Source organism: Ammospiza caudacuta, chromosome 12 (assembly GCF_027887145.1).
Source record: "Ammospiza caudacuta isolate bAmmCau1 chromosome 12, bAmmCau1.pri, whole genome shotgun sequence".
In the NCBI taxonomy this organism is placed as follows: domain Eukaryota; kingdom Metazoa; phylum Chordata; class Aves; order Passeriformes; family Passerellidae; genus Ammospiza; species Ammospiza caudacuta.
The window spans coordinates 15,799,620-15,817,745 of record NC_080604.1 but is presented as its reverse complement, the minus strand read 5'-3'; the positions used below and the strand labels follow the sequence as shown (position 1 = coordinate 15,817,745).

The 18,126-nt window shown below is 42.9% G+C and overlaps 1 protein-coding gene across 1 annotated transcript in view; it reads right to left on the bottom strand.

Moving 5' to 3' along the window:
* ATXN7 (ataxin 7) overlaps positions 1-17,747 on the bottom strand; it is a 60,594-nt gene extending 42,847 nt beyond the window's left edge. The window contains exons 1-3 of the mRNA XM_058812999.1: positions 17,541-17,747; positions 17,154-17,408; positions 16,595-16,663 (exon numbers count right to left, since the gene is read on the bottom strand). Of these exons, the coding sequence (XP_058668982.1) occupies positions 16,595-16,663; positions 17,154-17,397 (313 nt within the window). The 5' untranslated portion in view covers positions 17,398-17,408; positions 17,541-17,747. The remainder of the gene's footprint in view (positions 1-16,594; positions 16,664-17,153; positions 17,409-17,540) is intronic.
* Positions 17,748-18,126: the final 379 nt, after the last annotated feature.

The window sequence follows — 18,126 nt, the reverse complement described above, 5'->3', positions numbered from 1 at the left end:
TTTTAATACAAAATAAAACAAACCAAATGCACATTCCCATATCTGAGCTGTTTCATTTAGGTTCAGAGTGCTGAAGCATTTTCTTCAACATTACTCATCTTTAAAACTCCTTGCCAACTCCACTCCGTACATTAAATAACTTACATTTCCTGCACATACAGCTTTGGAAGTCCAGCTGCTTGAGGGGACATTTGAAAGGCAGAGCTCTCCTTGGGTTCTGAGCACAAGTGCATGAACTTTGTTTCACTGAGTAGTTGCTGATTGATCAGCTGAAGGAAGGAACAGCTGAAGACTTGATTAACTGTTTTGACTGTGTTTTCTACTTCAGCAAATACAGCAATTACCCAGCATTTTATTGAATCCTCAAACCTCAAAGTTTTGGCTCAGGGAAATGATTTTCAGTTCAAGACCAAAAAAGCCCACAATCTGGTTTAACTAGGCACAGGAGCTGCATTACAAGATTTGATCACGGCCATTAATCTCTACTAGTGTTAGAACACTTGGTTCATCTCTAAAAGGGGCATCCTCCCTGTTCAGTCTCCTTTCAAAACTCAGTTCAGTGTGCCTTTCCAAAGCTACAGCTCTCGAGATTTTACTTTGCTTTTCCCAAATTCAGATTGCCCTGCTGAAGGGGCAGAGGATGACCTACCTCTTTTCCAGAGGTGCAGCTGTGTTGCATTCCCAAAACCCCATCCCCTTGAGCTTCACCTCCAGCAGAAAGGTTTGCTGCAGGCAGCAACACTCCTCTGTGCACATACAGATCCAAACAGCCATCCTTGTGCAAGGCTGCAGGCACAGCCATTCCCCCAGAGCCCTTCCTCCCTCTCTCTGCCAGGATGCAGAATGAAACACTAAATTTTAGCTCTCTAAAATTCAACAGTTCTGGGAAATGTCTGTGTCTTTTACCCAAGGATAAAAACTGAGCAACAGATACCAAAGAGAAGTGTGTCATGCACACGTGCACCTGCAGCCTACTGCACAGCTGGGAGTTCTAATTTTAGGCTCCCAAGATTTCAGTGTTCCTGTAATTATATATAAAGCATATTAAAGTAGACATCTAAGTATTTAGTTAAATTCTTTGTATATGAATTAATCTGCACACAATTAATTTCTTTGAAAAATCGAACACAAAACGCATGTCAAATTCTTCACTCAAGCTATTAAACAGGTTTTCTAAGTTGATTGTACAGAATAATAAATAATTTCAGTGAAGAAGCTTACAGAAGATTGTCTGCAGAAAGACTGATGAGTAAATTTCTCAATGAAACACAAGTAGCATATTTTAATCTGAAAAGCTTTATAAGTCTCCCCACTCACATCATATCCTGTTACATCAATTTTTCATCAGCAACCTGAATGAAGTCAGTCATCTGCAAAAACCATTCCCATTTGCTTTTTAATGAGTTTTCAGGCCTAAAGATATTTTTAATTTCTCCAACCAATTTGTATATTACACAAATGTTGAACACATAATTTGTCATGTAAGATATCTTCATTCAAAGTCATGCATTATTTTTAGTTGGCATGATCTCATAGTGCCACTGCTGTATTTTGCGAAAGCCAACAAACTATTATTTATGTTTTTTTGTAAAAAACCCCAAACAATTCTAAAATAGCTTTAAGGAACCCTCAAAAATGAATTGAGTTTTGCAATTATGACACAAAAATGAAACTGGATTCAGGGAATAAAAACCCTATAATTTGAACAGTAAAATTAAAATCTGGACTAAGCTAATATGAAAGTGTACACAGAAACACTTCAATTATTATGCAGAAAACCTACCATGAGGGGGGAGAAAAGTTCTGGATAAGCCACTAGTCAAACACAGCCTCAATTAAACTGAAATAAATCACCCATAGAATATTCTAAAATGTATCTTAAGTCACAGCCTGAAGCACACTGCAAGTATGAATTGTTCTAACATCAACAGGTTTGGTATTTTTCTCCTGTTTCACACACAGCACTCCGTGTACTCTGCAGCAGCTGTACTTCTGGAGTAGGAAAAAGGAAGTTTGTTTTATTTAAACCTAAACTCACAGTTTACATAAAGCCGCAGAAGTATTTTGATACGACGTGACTGCAAGCGGTGAACATGTTCCAGGCTCCTCAGCCCCTCCCATCTCCTACCTAGGCATGCTTTTAAGGGAAAACAAACCTGGCACAAGTGTGGCACTTTTGCCACTTTGCTGTGTGACTGTCCTCATCCAGCCCTGTGGCTGGTGCTGCCTGTAACTCAGTAAGTGACAGAGCACAGCAGTGACAGCCACTTCCATTTACACATTTTCTTACTGGTGGGAGCTGGAGGAACACAACAACCACATCTCTTGTGATAGAACACCCCAAAATTTAGCAATAATAAAGTGCACCTTTTTCCCTGCTACCTGGGACATGCACAGTGCTCATCTTTCCACCTCTTCCCTCTCTTCCCTGCTGGCCCACAGCCCCAACTCCTGTGTGACAGCAGCAAGGTGTTAATTCCTTAATTGTGCAAAGACAACACATCCTCATGCAAAAAACACTCTGTCCACTTTTAACATCATGCACCTGATACCTGAGGGAGCAAATCAGCATGTTAAAAAAAAAAAAAAAAGTAAGGAAAACAACACACAGGACCTGTCAACTGAATTGTATATCAATATTTTCTTTTATTAGGCAAGCCAACCACCTAAAACCACCCCACCCCTGCCACTCCCATTTTCTCCATTCACTGGAACATCCACCTCAAAAATAAGACTGTTTCAATCATGCCTCATATAGCCATAAGGAAACTGATGCCTGTTGATTTTCACATACCAGCTTACACTTCCTCACTCCTCTCAATTTGGCAGGCACTATTAGTTTTTTCAGTAAAATTTACTTTGCTTTGCAGATTTACTGGGACTTGATTTGACACAATAAAAAAAATAAAAATAATGTAAGTTGCACAGCAACAAGAATATAAATGTACTATAGCAAAAAAAAACCCAACAGCACTGTGATAGTTAATAAGTTCAGAAGATAAAGTGTAAAATAAAACAGTGCTTTTGTTGTTACAGTGCAGTAAAAGGGCTAACTTACTTGTTATGTATTTGAACACACATGTAGTTACACAAAGTATTTTGAACTTGGCTATTGCATACTTTTAGACAAAGAAATATGACTATTTCAATTCTCTAGCTGAGGAACTGGTAAACTCTGAGTCTTTACTTCTTACAACTGACATATTCCAGCACATGCAGAGCTACTGTCATCAGAGATTTCCTTCCAAGAGGGGACCCACCTGTTCAGAAGGGTCAGGGCTTTAAATCTGTGCTAGCTGCCCTCTGACACAGAGTTATATGAATTAAATAGGTAAGCAGGGAAGAAAAATCAGGCTACACATTGACAGAATAAGGTCAGTAATTTCACTACTGGTTATTTGTGATATAACACAAACACAGTTCTGCCTAAAAAAATCTTTGTGGAAGTGCATTTTTTTTATTGTTATGAAATTTTGAATTGTTCTAAAGAAGAAATTTAGGTTTTACCTTTGCATGTCATGTGCCCTTTAGATTAAACCCATTGCTATCCATATTCCAAGATGTATTTCTTCACTGTTAGGAGATATTTGCTTTATTTTTGGAGCCTGTTTCCACAAAATCTTCCAAAATTCCATCTCCAAACATTACACATAAAATACATGATATGTGTGTTACAGAGAAAGAAAAGGAAAAAAAAAAAAAGAGACTTTGAAACCACTGGGTGAGCAAATCTGCATCAGGTATTATCTCTCCACTACTGAAATCACCAATTTCACTCTTCAATAGAAAGGGGTTGGGAAGGACTGCATCTTGTAGTATTTTTAAATTCAGATGTATTAAAAAATTAAGATCATTTAGATCATATTATACATGCAGAAGATCTGAAAGGATTGAACTGTTTCAAAGTAGTTTTTCTGCTCTTTCATGGTCTGGGCCTGTTTAACATAACCAGAACACCAGCCCATTTGTGATGTACACAGAAAGTAACACCTTCAGCAGAGCACAATAAAAGGAAAGGAGAAAAGAATTTGCTCAGACTACTTAATGTTGTGATTTGGTTGGTTTGGTCCAACTCACATTTTTGACAGATACTTCTAAGACTACTTCCCTCCTCTGGTCTCTCTGCAGACAACAGTACTCATCACATTTGGGAAGAAAGTATTGGATATGTATGAATGGACCTAAACCACAGTGGGAGGTGAAAAAAGAACTTTTCTCCCTTTCTTAGGCCAGCTAGGGAGCAAAATGCTCTACTCTAAGGAAAAAGTAGTGAAATAGGCACCAGCTTTAATTTCTAGACATCTCATGTCAAAAAGGACATGAATCTGCATAAGGATGACTGTTGTGCTTCTTATGTAATCAGGTTTATTGGTTTTAAGATTAGACATATTCAGAGCATGACTGTGCAATGAGACACAGGCAAGTGGTGTCCTGCTCTCCCAGGAAACCCCCAGACCTCAAGAAATGCTCCTGATGCACTGTGTTACAAGATTGAGCCTATTTGCAAAGGGAAAATCACAGAAGACACATGGGATCAGTATTAAGGAAAAGGCACAACAAAGAACACAGAGTTGGTATTTCAAAAACACCCAGAAAAGGACACTTCAGAGCACCAGATAACTGCCCCTGGATGACTCAGGACGAAAACACTAAGATTAAATAGACAACAGAAAACTGAAAGGTAAACAGGATCCTTTGATATTTTAACAAATTTGTAGAGTTTACCACCCTCCAGTACACTGAAAACAAATAGAACATCCACCTTCCTGAAGCAGATAAAAGATAACTACTGCAAACATATCCAGGATAACCAAACCACGGTTTACAACAGAGGCAGCTCCTCTGCCAGGCACAGCAGTTGTGCACACACAGATTTTCAGGACCTAGGCTGGGATCCTCCGCTCAGACTCACTGGGAGACTGAGGCAATCTCTACGGGTGCCTATCCAGGGTAGGCAGGAAGCCAAAGCTGCTGCTGCCAAACTTGTTGATCCAGTCCTCCCAGCCTGGCCCACAATGCACTGCTTTGGGTTTGGAAATGGCTCAAAAGCTTTTGCTTCCAGCAACAGTGTGGAACACGTGGGGAAAAATGCCAAAGGAGTCCAAGAAAGAGCATTGCCAGGCCACCATAACAGTAGGGACACCCCAAATGCTCCCGTGAGTCAGTGGCATCACCCCGGGCACGGCGATGACAAATGACGCCATGCTCCCTGCTAGGCCTCGCTCACCAAGTGCAGGAAAAGTCCTGGAGGGATTAAATTATAAATAAAACTGCTGATGCTGCACCCTTCCATCATGTCTTCCTATTTCATAATGAAGAGCACCATCCAGCCAGGCTGTGATTTTTGCCCTTTCCTGGGACAGGGCCCTTTCTTCACATTGTTGTGGTTATCCATGAGAATTTTGGATGGTGTCAGCAGGAGGACAGAGAATTGCACTGTTGCACAGAGAACCCTTTTTGCATCCCAAGCACTTGTAAACAAGCTTCAGATGAGACATGTTGACAGCACAGTGAAGATTTTACTCCTGTGCTCTACTCTGAGGATAAAAATAGTATTCTTATCTCCAAGAGTATCAAGCTAACACTTGAGATCATTAAATTCAGGCCATAAAAACAAGAAAAGGAACTTATAAGTCTTATTCCAGCAAATGACACAGTGGTCTCTGTCCCTACATTTCAGGGCACAAGGTGGGAGTCAGGCAGAATGAAAAGGGAACTTCCCAAACAAGGACTGATGCATTTAGGACTTCTCCAAACACCCCATATAAACAGTGGTGCTGAAAGAGCCAGGCACAGTCAGCTGGTGTTAAAGCAGGTTCTGCAGAAGACATATCACACAAGGAGAGGGCTCTGGCCAGCCTAGATACAAACCAGAATCAAACTGTATCAGGTACAGCTCAGACATTGATATTTCCCCCTAAAAATCTCACAACACAATTGGTAGAAGAAGTCATCCCTTAATCACTTGGCCACAAAAAGCCCCAGCCCTGTATTTAGGACAAGAATTATAAGCACATATTACACTGCCTTTGGTAGGTAACACAGATCTATTGAATTTGGCTCAAAACTTCTCCGCTATAAATTACAAACTACAATGTGGAACAGAAGTTCCTTAAAAAGCAAGATTTCTAGACAGCTGGTTTGAGTAACACAACTTCACAGAAATGAAAAACAAATTTGCTTTTGGGAACTCATCTTTAAGTACTTTTATGATATAAATGTTGCCTATCAGAAAATTAATTTAGGCCTTTCCTCTTAAATACTTTTATTTAGTACCAGTGAGAGCAGGATGACTGCCATCTCTCTTAGCTGAGCAGAACAGACACCTTCAAACACAGACTATGTTTTAAAAAACAAATTATCTGAATATCTGTGTTGGTTTTGCACAGCCTGGTTTTTGGTATTGGGGGGGCACAGAGGTGGCCTTCTCACAGGTGGCCTCTGTGAGAAGCTGCTGGAAGCTGCCACCATGCCCAGCAGAGCCAGTCCCTGATGCTCTGAGGATGGACATGCTGCTGGCCAAAACTGGGCCAGTCACAGAGGCTGGTAACACCTCTGTGATAACAGATTGGAGAAGAAAATCAAAACAAAGTGGGAGACAGTTTTTTCCTAGCCAGAGGAGAGGAGGAGGTGAGAACATGTGAGGGAACAACATGGAGACACCATGGCCAGTGAAGGAGAGCAGGAGGTGCTCCAGGAGCCAGAGCTGAGATTCCTCTGCAGCCATGGTGAGACCATGGTGGGGCAGCTGAGCCCCTGGGGATCCACAGATCCATGGGGGACACAGAGATCCACCCACAGCCCCTGGGGATCCACAGGGATGCAGAGATTCATGAAGGATGCAGAGATCCACCCCCAGCCCCTGGGGATCCACAGGGACACAGAGATCCACCCCCAGCCCCTGGGGATCCATGGGGACACAGAGATCCACCCCAGCCCGAGGGGGAGCTGCCCATGCTGCAGTGGGTGGGTGCCTGGAGGAGGCTGGGATCCAATGGGAGACCCCAGGTGGAGAGAGGGCTCTGATTCCAGTCTGGAGCCTCCTGTCCTTGCAGGACTGCACCCCGTGGAAGGGTGACCCACACTGCAGCAGTTTTGGAGGCCTGTGTGCCCCTGGGGGAATTCACATTGCTGCAGGTGCTGTGGGGCTGCTGCTGGTGAGAGTGGAGCCACACTGGAGAGGTTCACAGGGAACTGTCCCCCATGGGAGGGACCCCACAGCCTCACAGGGGAAGGACTCCTCTCCTGGAGCAGCAAAACAAAACCTCAGTGATGAACTGACCAAACCCCCATGCCCTGTCTCCCTTTGCTATGGGTGAGAAAGAGGGAATGGCTGGGGGAAGAAAAGGTGTTTAAGGACTTATTTTACTTCTGATTATCCTCCTGTGTCTTCATTAGTAATAAATTCACTTTGTACCTCTAAGTTGAGCCTGTTTTGCCCTTAGAGTGTTTTCTCCTGGTCCTTATCTGAACTCATCAAGGCTTCATTAAATTTTTCTCTCCTCTGCCCAGCTGTAGCAGGGGAGGGTGAGTGAGTGACTGTCATGGGTGCCTGGCATTGGGCCATTGTCAAACCATGACACTATCCTAAATCCCAAAATTATATTTGTTATAAACCAAAGCCTAGCAAAGCCTTCTAGTTGTCAGAGGCAAGTTAAACTCCTTTAATATATTGCTAGAGTCACTCTAATTGAACAGGAATTAAATACGTGATTTTAACATTTCCTGGGAAAAGTAGAGAAATTCTTTGGAAAATGTATTATTTTGAAAAGTGCTTTCCAAATTATTTTATATGGCTGTCTCAATAATCCAACACCCACACTGCCTGACTATTGGGAACACTTTCTATTCCTTTGACATACCCATCAAAAATACTGCCAGTTAACCCAAATCTTTGCAGCATTTGAGGCTTCTGGATATTCCACACAAGTATAGATTTCTTCTGAAGGGATAAAAGGAGTATTTGGTATGGAACACATTTATGTATACTGTATAAATGATGCTTCTTTCTCCTTTTGCCATAATTTGTAACAGTAAAAGATAAATGAGTCTTGTTCAGCAGAGTACCACAAATTCAAATGGCATTTTCTCCAGTTCACAGAGTTACTGGGAACCACCTCAAAAATGTTAGAAAAACTTCCAATTTCTACTACCTGGCCTCCTGATATAACTAATTATAAAAAAGGAATTTTTTAAAAGAATACTAACTATAATAATAATAGCAACAACTAGTTTTTACTTGTTTAGTTTTTACAATACACATTTTACAACTGGTCCTGATTTACACTGTGGTTATCCAGTGACATGACATCTTTAACACTCAAAGATATCCAAGACACAAGATCTATTATGCTATACAGTCTTGTAGGCAGACATGAAAAAATCAGATGAGGGTCACTCTCAAAAGATCCATAATTAAGCACAGTCCAATGGATTCTAGATTTCCAGACCAAACACATGATGGAAAATTAAGGTTCTCCTTTAAGCAGCCATCAACTTGTTTTGGAAACAACTTTACAGTTAGAATACAACTATTATTTCACAAGTGTTTCACTCAGCAGAGACAGGAGCTGCTTAATCCAGCATTACTAGGAGGAAAAAAAAAACGATTGTAGAACCACACCCTAGGTGTAAACTGATACAGATTTTCCTCTGTAGTTCTGCCTGAAACAATAGCCAGAGGGTGTAATTTAGGGTACATACACCTTGACAAAGCCATGGCTGTACTATCTAGGGACTGACAATTAAATGTTTGCATAGTGCAGTACCTTTGGTGTCTGTCTGATGTGAGGTTGCAGTGAACATGGCTGTCTCCTCTCTCACCCACTGAGCCCCACAGCCTGATCCTACATTCTCCTTCCAGTCACAAGAAAAACTCTGCTGACTTCAGTGGCTCACAGCAAGACCCCACATCCCCAGGTAACACTTAATAAACCATCAGAACTCTCATCTTCCTGCCCACAGCATCCACTACACCACTTAGGCAGTCAATGAACAAAACATAAACTGAAAGTTAAATTTATGAAGGGTAAAATACAGCAGAATTTGATGTCCATGGAAAGCAAACATCCAATTTACTGTGTATTTATCAAAGGACTTGATTTTCAAATTTAACTCTTTAAAGCCTCCACACTTCATTTTAAGGCAAGCTGCTGTAGGACTTCCAGGCAACTGTATCAGTGAGAAAGCATCCAACCAACTTGCTTGCAAAGAAAACAATGAGAGCTCTAGATTTCAGAACCAAAGCAATATGGACTTAAACTCAATTGCTCCCTACAGGATTTTAGTCCTTCAGCTCTTTTGTACATATTTTTTCAGTGCCAGTTGAGAAAGCTGCATTTTCTGTTGCATTACAGACAGTTGATGAAGATTCAAGCTCTGCTTAGCAACAGAAGGAAGAGTAGATCAAGAACACTGCATGTTTTCTGCCTGTTATAATCCCCCCAGCAGAAAAACAAGGCATAACCAATTATCCTTTTCCCCTTGTATCACCAATGAAGTTTATCTGTGGGCTATGCCAAAGCTATCAGAAGTGGAGAGCAGGGTGGGGGTGAGCTTGTAAATAAATAAACCATCTTTCTCATTTGGAACATGTTACCACAAACCAGCTTATTCCACAGGGCTGATGGGCATGTGCACACACAACTAACTGAGCATTTGAGTATTTCTAATCTAGCTGAGCCAACAGCCCAGAGTATTTGCCATTTCCAACCCAGCAATCATGACTCCAAGCCATGTGGGAGCAGCTGCATGTGCAGTTTACTTTGATGAAGTCACATCCTGTCATACCCTGTGGTACCTGGGCTTTCCAGGGTGTCTGACCTGCCACAAGAAGCAGAGTGAGAGGCACCTGCACCAGTCCTGGCTCACAGCTGCACACAGCCTGCACAAGCAGGGAAGGATTTTCACTGAGCAAAGCCTTCTAGCAGTGGGAACACAGATTACAGTAAATTTATTGCCTTCTGTGACAACTGCTTTTATAATCATGCTACTCTGCTACATTAGACTTTGAATTCAACACTTGCTGCTAAAAAACTTGAAATGTAAGTTTAAAGCTCTATTCATCTCTGTGCTGTCACCTACCTTGTAAGAATGCCTAGGAAATAACATTGAATATTGTACATATGGGGAACTTCCACAGCAGTGGTTTATTTCATTCATTACACAGGAGGAGAAACAATTTTCAAGCATCCTAGAGATTATTTAGAATAGTTAATTACAAGTCAAATATTACAATGGTTTGTGAAAGATGAAATCTTTTCTGCCTTGTAAGAGACAAGAGACCACACCTATCCCCAGACAACCTTCAGCAGCTCCAGCCACAGGCTGGGCACAGCCAGGAGAGCTGTAAGAACTGGAGACATTCACTTTTACAGATCTGCTCCAATGGAAGAAATACCTTTTAAAATAGTTACCTTACAGAGAGTAATCTGCATCCTCTTAACCCAATTTATTTAAAAGTATCCTTCACTAAGCCTTTTTGTCTTTCCTGCTCTACTTAGATGACAAAGTTACCACCTTGTAATGAAGTCACATTTCTACATATTTATTACACTGTTCTTCTCACTGCATTTTTGTTGTTAAATATAGCACAGAAACACCACAAAAACCAATATTTAACTAAGTATTACCAAGACATCACCTCTTCTGCACAGGGATAACCTAGCTAATCATACATACCACTTAAGAAGGATTAGATAACAGTGAATTCCTGACTGTTATGTATGTGTACAGACAACTATTTCAAAAGGTTCTCATAAAAAAGAAAATATCCTGCCTCCTCACATATTATGGACAGATCAAGACAGTCTTGAGGCTGCACTTCCAGCCAAAGTCCCCAAGGCCTTGCAACACCACACTAATATTATGGTAATACCTAAAACCTGCCAAGTATCTTTAAAACATATGAGATGACACAGTTCTAACTTGCAGTCTAACATCACAATATTCTATTTATAACACCTGACTCATCCCATCAGAAATAATTAAATATTGTAAACAGAACTTAGATTTAAAGGAAAAAAAGAACCAAGTAAAAAATTAGGGCCAATCACTGCAATTTCAGAAGCATCCTTTCAAATTGCATTTTTTTCAAGCAATCTCATAAAACCTCCACAATCTTCCTAAACAGTTCAATGCAATTTTAAAGTCTCCCTGTAATGGTTTTACGATAACCAGTCCACAAAACCTTAAAACTATTTGAGTAAATAATCAATTAAAATGCAATGAAATGAAGAAGAGATTTATCTGATTACAGACTGTGATGAGCTATGCAGAATGCCAAAAAAGAAGCATAGCACCTTGTACTGCTACCTTAAAAAATTTATTTCAAATTATTAAAAATTCTCACAAGTGTATTTGCAGGTAGTCAAGGATTACAGAGCCCTTTAAGCATCTCTCTGATATGATCTGACACAACAAAAAATCAACTCGACTAAGCACCTCCCAAGGCTGAATAAAAACAAATTTAAATTTGAAATAAGATGCTGTGTCTTACTTGTATTTACAACTTAATATTGGAACAGAAGTTTCAGCAGTGCTTTAATTATTTATGGGACCTGCTGCTGGGAAAATTCTAGACCTTGGGTCTATGTGATAAAGATGCTTCTAGTGAGCCTCCCAGGCCTGGATTTCACTGCTCAGCCCTGCCCAGAAAGAGCTGAAGAAGAACAAGGGTTCATCACATGGCTCTTAATACTGTCACAGCTCTGGTAACTTCCACTAACAGTAATTAATATAATCAAACCTCAAAGCTTCTGCTGAATGCCCTAGAGGTACACAGAACCTTTTTTATTTTATCCCCAAGATATATCAACTGTCAAAGACCAGAAGTTCAGCTGTTACCAGGTGACACAACGCTGAACAGAGTTTGCTCCCACCTGCTCTCCTGACTAATTCCTACTGTCACTAAACCTTCCAGAGTGCCTTCTGAAGGTGCCCACCACAAACTGACAATCTGCATTCCCACAGGAAACTCACTGCTTGCTTTATTAAGACAGAATATTCTAAAAGCTGCAAGACTGGTACTCTGCTACATCACCCCACAGCCAACACCAATTCTGACCTGGGACCCAGGTTACACATGTCCTGTCCTCCTCCTCTACTTTGTTGCAAATTAACTCTAAGTTATGGTGACAGTACAAGTGAAGTGCTTGAAATAAACAGCAGCAAGGGATTCACCTCTCAAAGGATGTAACACACACAAAAATACCCAAACAAACTAAAAAAGGGGCTGTGTGTGTAACTGAAAGAATGAGGTGCTTAAGATCTAGTAAAGACACCATAGTTTCAGCATGCACTGAATAAATTTAAAAAAAACCCATCAATTTTAAATTGTCTAGCCAAATCTTTTTTTCTGTTCCCCATGCTTTCATTTTCCCATCTGAGATGCCATGGATTTCTTTTCTTATAATTTTAAGTATTTCAAAGTTATTTTATGAGTCAGTATAAGAATACAAGAGACTTTTATCCCAACCACTTCAAAGGGGTTGCACAAATTAATAAGTAATGGTGCATTTAATGATGATGTACATGGGTTGTATCTCTGACTCTCAAATACAGATTTGGGGGTGGGGATGGCTTGGTTTTAGGTTTCTTATTTTGGATTTTTTCCCCATGTTTTTGTTTTATTTAAAGGAACATACATGACAACCTTTAGCAGTTGGTTGAGGGGAGAGTCAAGAGTTCCTTGGTGGTGGGAGAGGGTTAGGCCCTCAGCCCCAATAAACAACTTTGGTCCTCACTGTTTCTATCCACAGCTTCTCTACTCTTTGACAGAGCAAAATGAGCCAACCTGTTGTTAATTTTGCAAGAAGCAACAGTTGCCTCTGCTGAAGCCTGTCAAAGTCACCACGCATGAACTCTACACTCACAGGCACAGTTCTATTTAGAGATGCTCTTTGCAACAATGGGCTAGAAAAATCCTTAAAAGCAAACTAAATTCAGCACAAGTTAGCAAGGATCTCCAGAAAAACTGTTTTAAGCACTGATTATGAGGTTTGACATGAAAGAATAATTTTTTTTCAAATCAAACAATGTCAGGTACTACAGACACATCAAATTCCTTTTAAGATCTACTGCACTTCCAAGATGAACTGAGTGACTGAAAACATTTTGGCTGCATCTGATGGCACTTGCTCCCACTAGCACACAAGTCTAGAAGATGCACTTCACCAAAGTTTCATTTAAAAATACAGGAAAAATGCATGAAGAGGATGAGATTTCCTGCCTTGCTGTTTTGGAATTCATCTACATATTACAATGCAACATGCTATCCTTGCTTCATCACAGCACAAGTGAGTGGCAGGGGATTCACACCTTCAGCTGCTTCACAAAGCAGTAAGTAATTAAGTGACTGCATGAGCCAAGAGATTCTGTCCCATCAATTACATATGAAAATAACTAATGAGCACAATTGCTTCTAACATGTTCTTACCTTGATAGGATTGCTCAGCAGAAGAAGGTATCAGTATATAAAGTCAAAGTAAAGTTCAAGGCTTATTTTAAAGTAAAATCTTCCCAACCCATTGGGTATCCCTCTCTCACTTCCATCTCCTGGGATTTTCCATACCAAGAGCAAGTCAAGTCCACTGGGCCCATACCTTACTCATGCAGCTGATTTCTACATCAAAGCTCAGTGTGGACTGTTACTGTCTCAAGAAGCAACATATAGGAAAGTGTCCAGTCAGTTTCTCACTTTGATGAAGGTCAGTGAGGATCCCAGCAGAAAGATTTAATATTATGTATTAGCAAAACAGAAAGTATGTAAGAGCAGTGAAAAAGAAACATGGAAGTATGAGATACAAACACTGGGAGTTTGGGAAGCCCAAACTCAAATTCTAGTTCTTACTTCAATGCAAGCTTGGTTATCACAAGGAGGGTTAGATACAGAAAAAAACAAACACGTTTCCTGATCCCTGCATGGAACTAACATCATTAACAGGTATTAAGGACTCATCAGGCTTCACAACCACTAAAATGCTGAGAGAGGAGCTGCCTGATCAGCACACAAAGTGCCAATGACAAAGGTGTGTCTGAAATCCTGCCTCTCTCCACTGCTTGCAAATATTGCCCTGGAATTACACAGTTACATCCTCCTTTATTCCTTTAAAATAGCATCCATCATTTTTTGCCTTTAAAGCTTAACAAAAGGAGAGGCTGGCAAATGCTAAAGCCCCTTTTCTAGTGTTACAAGAGGAACACTCACTCTTTATTCAGGAGACTCACACTCAGCTGAAAGGCTGTGAGGTTGAAATCCACCTCTTACCATTAGATATGCTGAGGATGAAGCCATTCCCACCAGGAGATGCAGAGAACAGCACATGGGAAAAGAAACAACCACCATCCATAGCCCCAGTGGGGACACAGGCCAGTGGGAGCCTGACAATTGGTAAATAAAGAAAATGGTTCTTGGTTTTGAACCCAATTCTAATATGTGGGCAGTAAAGTCATGTTCCTTCTTCTGCTCCCTCTCCAGGCCATGAATATTTAATTATTTTATGCAAACCGGAAGAGTTGCAATGCAAGGTTAAATTAGCCTAAATAACCTTGAAATCCTTTTGTGAAGTTGGGCCTCAGAGTCAACTCCCAGTCTGTAGAGAAATAACTTTCTTACACAAGGAGCTCTGTTGTTACTTGTATTTAAAATACTGTGGGGCACCACGACAAAAGTCTTGAGGTTAAAGTGGATTTTACAAAATTTATACTTTTGGTTCACCTTTCTCTGTTAAGAACCAAGGTTTAGAAAGTCCAATTACTTTATAAATGTTTCTTCCTCAACTTTGAATGCAAAATTCTTCCTGGGAAAATGGATAATTTCAGCATTTTCAAAGTTTTATTTGATAACACATACATATGCTGACATGTTTGCTGCTCCCCTAGTTCCTTAAATTAAGTTTAGATTAACTTAATTAATTCTATTTTAGCTCTATTTTGCAGCAGGCCAAGCTCCCTACAGGCCAGCTACAGGTATATGCCAAGTCAGTGTCTCATTCATATGTCATAAAGCAACCAAAATAAATAGACTTCTGGAAGCCTGACAGGGCTACTAAGTTTCACTTTTAATTCTCAAAGTATTTTATGAAATTCCTTCAACTCACAACCCTACAAATCATTCACATGGTTGGAGTCAGTGCAGAAAAGCTGTGTCTCAGTGATCAGCCTGCACAAAAACAGTTTCATGATCTCTCTCCAGTGGGAAAAAAATAGGATAGATTATTCTTTACCCTGCCAGCTAATCTTTAGAATCTGGAAACCTTAGATGCTTGCATTTTAAGAGGTAGAAATAAGAGCAAATGTTTGAAAATCCTTATTGGTAAAATCTTCACTAGGATAATGTGCGTGTTTATTGTTGTAAATGCTTTTTTAGCATTTGAATGATTTGCCTATTCAGAAAAACGAATTACATATCCAGCACAATGATTAGATTGGAACTTGGCAATGAAGTAATGAAGTGGTTTTTCAAGTGCCTAAGAACTCAGATACGCTTAAGAAGATGGCAAAACAACACAAGTGAATCTGCACGCTGCAGCACAGCTGCCTATTGCATCTTTCTTCCATGCCCCTGACCACTGACCCTGACCCTAGAAACTGCACTTTCCAAATTTTACCATCACTGGGAATGGTACAAAAAATAGCCATTCTGATTCAGGCTCAACATGGATCAGTGCCTCCCAACCCTGCCAGCCTGTGCCACCTTGCTTTAGGTTTCATTTGCTGCCTGCAGCTCACCAGTCAGTAAGTGCTGAATCAGATCATCTCCTAAGGTCGCTGGCAAGTTCTGCTTCCCAGGATTGTAAACCATGTCTACAAACTCAGTCTTCCATTTCTACAGCATCAAATAAATGACTTGGGTCTAACTGCTCTAGTATTTAAAACAGCTGGGCCTGTTCCCTGGCACACGTCTCAGGCACTCGGAGGGAACCAAGAACCAGCAATATTAAGAAAGGTTCTAAAACTTTCTCTGTTCTAAAACAATCATTAAACTAGAAAAACAAACAAACAAAAATTAACATAATAAATCACACTCATCACTTCCTTTTTTCCACTGCCTGTTAGAAAGCAAATAATAATCTATAGCTTTCATTCATCATCTGCTTACAACTCCAAGTAGCATTGTTACTCTTGCAAGAAACTAGGCCGTAATGGGCTTTTGCTAATCACAGGTGAAAGGTCACTCTCATTTAGCAGAGTACCAAGCAATAAACATAACACAATGACATGACAGAGGGAGGGATTGGTATAGAAATACTGACATGGATTATACCAAGAATAAAAAATATTGTATCTCGAGAGAAGATTTTATCAGGGTTGGTCACTGAGCTTTCTTAGGACTATTTATAGTCTAAAGAAAAAAAAAAAAACAAACAACATATAGAAACACAGTAAGGACAGACTATGCCCTAACTCGTAGTTTTCAAAATATGTAATAATTTAGTAATAATGCTAATAACACCAGTCACTGACAGGCCACCAGTCCTAAATCCAAACCGACAGGAAACTTTGACCCTTTCTCTTTCCCGTGCCTGCCCCTCTGCTAAGTAGTTACGAGGAAGAAAACTTCTTGCACTTTTCTTCAAGAATGAATTGCACTCACCTTCTCGGCAAAGTCGCATTGCTTCTCGGTTTCTCCCGTATTCCTTGAAACTTTCTTCTAATGCCGTTCCTAAAACCAAAAAGCCACAAGATTTCAATCCATGGAAAAGCCCGAGGGTAGGACTGACCCCCGTTCGTGACCTGTAGCCCGTTCCCCCGTGGGCACCGTAAACACGGACCGGAGGGGCCGAGGGCTGCTGGGCCCCGGAGCCGCTGTCAGCGGCGGGGATGCCTCACCTGCGGCGGGAGCTCCCCGCCCCACGGCGCGGCTCAATCGAGGGCAGGAGGTGCCGGGCTCCGGGGACCGGCTCCGAGCCGCTCGCACCGTGTCCCGGATTACAGGAACTGGGGCAGGCGCTGCCCGCTCCGCGCCGCTCCCGAGCCCGCCCGGGGGGCGCGCACCGCACAACGAACTCGGCCGCGAACGCCGGGGGTGGGAACGGACCCGGGCTCCCCGCCGGGCCCGGCGCCCCGCCGTGCCGTCCCGGGGCACCCGCGGGCTGCGCCGGGCACGGCCGGGGGGAGGGGGGTGGGGGCGGCGGTGCTCGGCGGCCACTCACCGTCGTTCCCGTGAAGTTTAGCAGCATCGACCCAGTGGCTCCAGGGCTGCCCCAACATCGCCTCGGGGCTGGGCAGGGACCTGCGCTCCCCGACGGCCGCCATTGCCGCTGCGGTGGCGGCGGGGCCGGCGCCGCTCCCGCCTCCTCCGCCTCCTCCCTCGCCGTGGCGGGGCCGCCGCTGCCGCTGCCTGGCGGCCGCGCCGCGCTGCTCCCTCCTGACGTCACCCGCGGCCCGCGCCGACATTCTTTCCGCTGCTACAATGTAACGAGAAAAGTCAGCGGCCGCTTAAGGTGGCGCCCCGCTCTTAAGGCAGCGCCGCGGCGCTGTCAGCCCGCCCGCTCTCTCGGCTTCCTCCCCCCGGGGAACCTGCGGCGGCGCCGACTCACCTCTGCGGCGGCCCGGGGGGCAGCGCCCGGGTGCCCATTATTGTGCGGGGAGCGCTGCCTTCCTCTTCACCGTGTAGGTGAGGCGCGCTTGTGTTCGCGCTAACAAAGCGGCCAAAGGGAGCGGGGGCGAGCGAGACTACGCCGCCTGCCAGGCGTACCCCGGCTCCATGGGCCGCCTCGCTACCTCGGCCCCGCGACCCTACAAAAACAACGGCCGCATCACAACCCCGCCTGGCACCCGCTGCCCCGGCCAGGGGGGCGGACCGGAGGGCGACGCGGCGGGCGGAGCCGGGCGGGCGCGCCCCGCCCTCAGCGCCGGTCCACCTTAAAGCCGGCGCCTCCTTAAAGGCAGCGGCGAGCAGGAAGCGCGCTCCGGGCGGGCGCGTCCCCGGCCCCCCCGGCTCCCTCCCGGCCGTCCCCTCCCTCCGCTCCCCGGCACACGGGGACACCGAGCGAGTTTCCTGCGCGCTGCTGCCCTCGCTATCCCGTAACCTGTCTCCCAGGGGGAGGGCTTTCTCATTGTTATTTCACATTTCTTTTTTAAACAGCCCCCTTTTTTTTTTCCTGCCTCTTGCCTAAACTTTGC